The sequence below is a fragment of the Penaeus monodon genome, chromosome 23 (genome assembly GCF_015228065.2).
Source record: "Penaeus monodon isolate SGIC_2016 chromosome 23, NSTDA_Pmon_1, whole genome shotgun sequence".
Lineage (NCBI taxonomy): Eukaryota > Metazoa > Arthropoda > Malacostraca > Decapoda > Penaeidae > Penaeus > Penaeus monodon.
The window spans coordinates 2,130,130-2,130,526 of NC_051408.1; the positions used below are offsets into that span (position 1 = coordinate 2,130,130).

General features: G+C 31.0%; 1 protein-coding gene across 1 annotated transcript in view; it reads right to left on the reverse strand.

Annotated features, from left to right (window-relative positions):
* Positions 1-390, reverse strand: part of LOC119587668 (uncharacterized protein DDB_G0271670-like) — a 50,430-nt gene extending 50,040 nt beyond the window's left edge. Inside the window, exon 1 of the mRNA XM_037936348.1 lies at positions 271-390. Within this exon, the coding sequence (XP_037792276.1) occupies positions 271-390 (120 nt within the window). The remainder of the gene's footprint in view (positions 1-270) is intronic.
* Between the last annotated feature and the right edge of the window lie 7 nt (positions 391-397).

Below are 397 nucleotides of genomic sequence, written 5' to 3' on the forward strand. Positions count from 1 at the left end.
GAACATAAAAGTATATGGTCACAAGATAGATACTTAACGGGGTATTAATGGCTTCAGTAAATAAAAAGAATAACCTTCTCAGAATGAACATGGATGAATATATATAATCTTAGATTGAGCCATGTTCCTGCTATTGGTTATAAATACAGTGTTTGAATTAAGACCACTGAAAAAAAAAAAACACTGCATGAACTTGAATTGGAAAGTGTTTGAACTAGTAACTGTGTCTTTGGATACAAAATAATATTATCTGTTATACAATCGAAGCACATCCATATGGTTGGATTTTATAACACATAAAGTTAACAGCAGCTCTAACACTAGATTCTTTTTGCTTCTGAACCCACTTTGGCTATATATGTGTCTATCATACACATATAATGATGTCATCACTTTT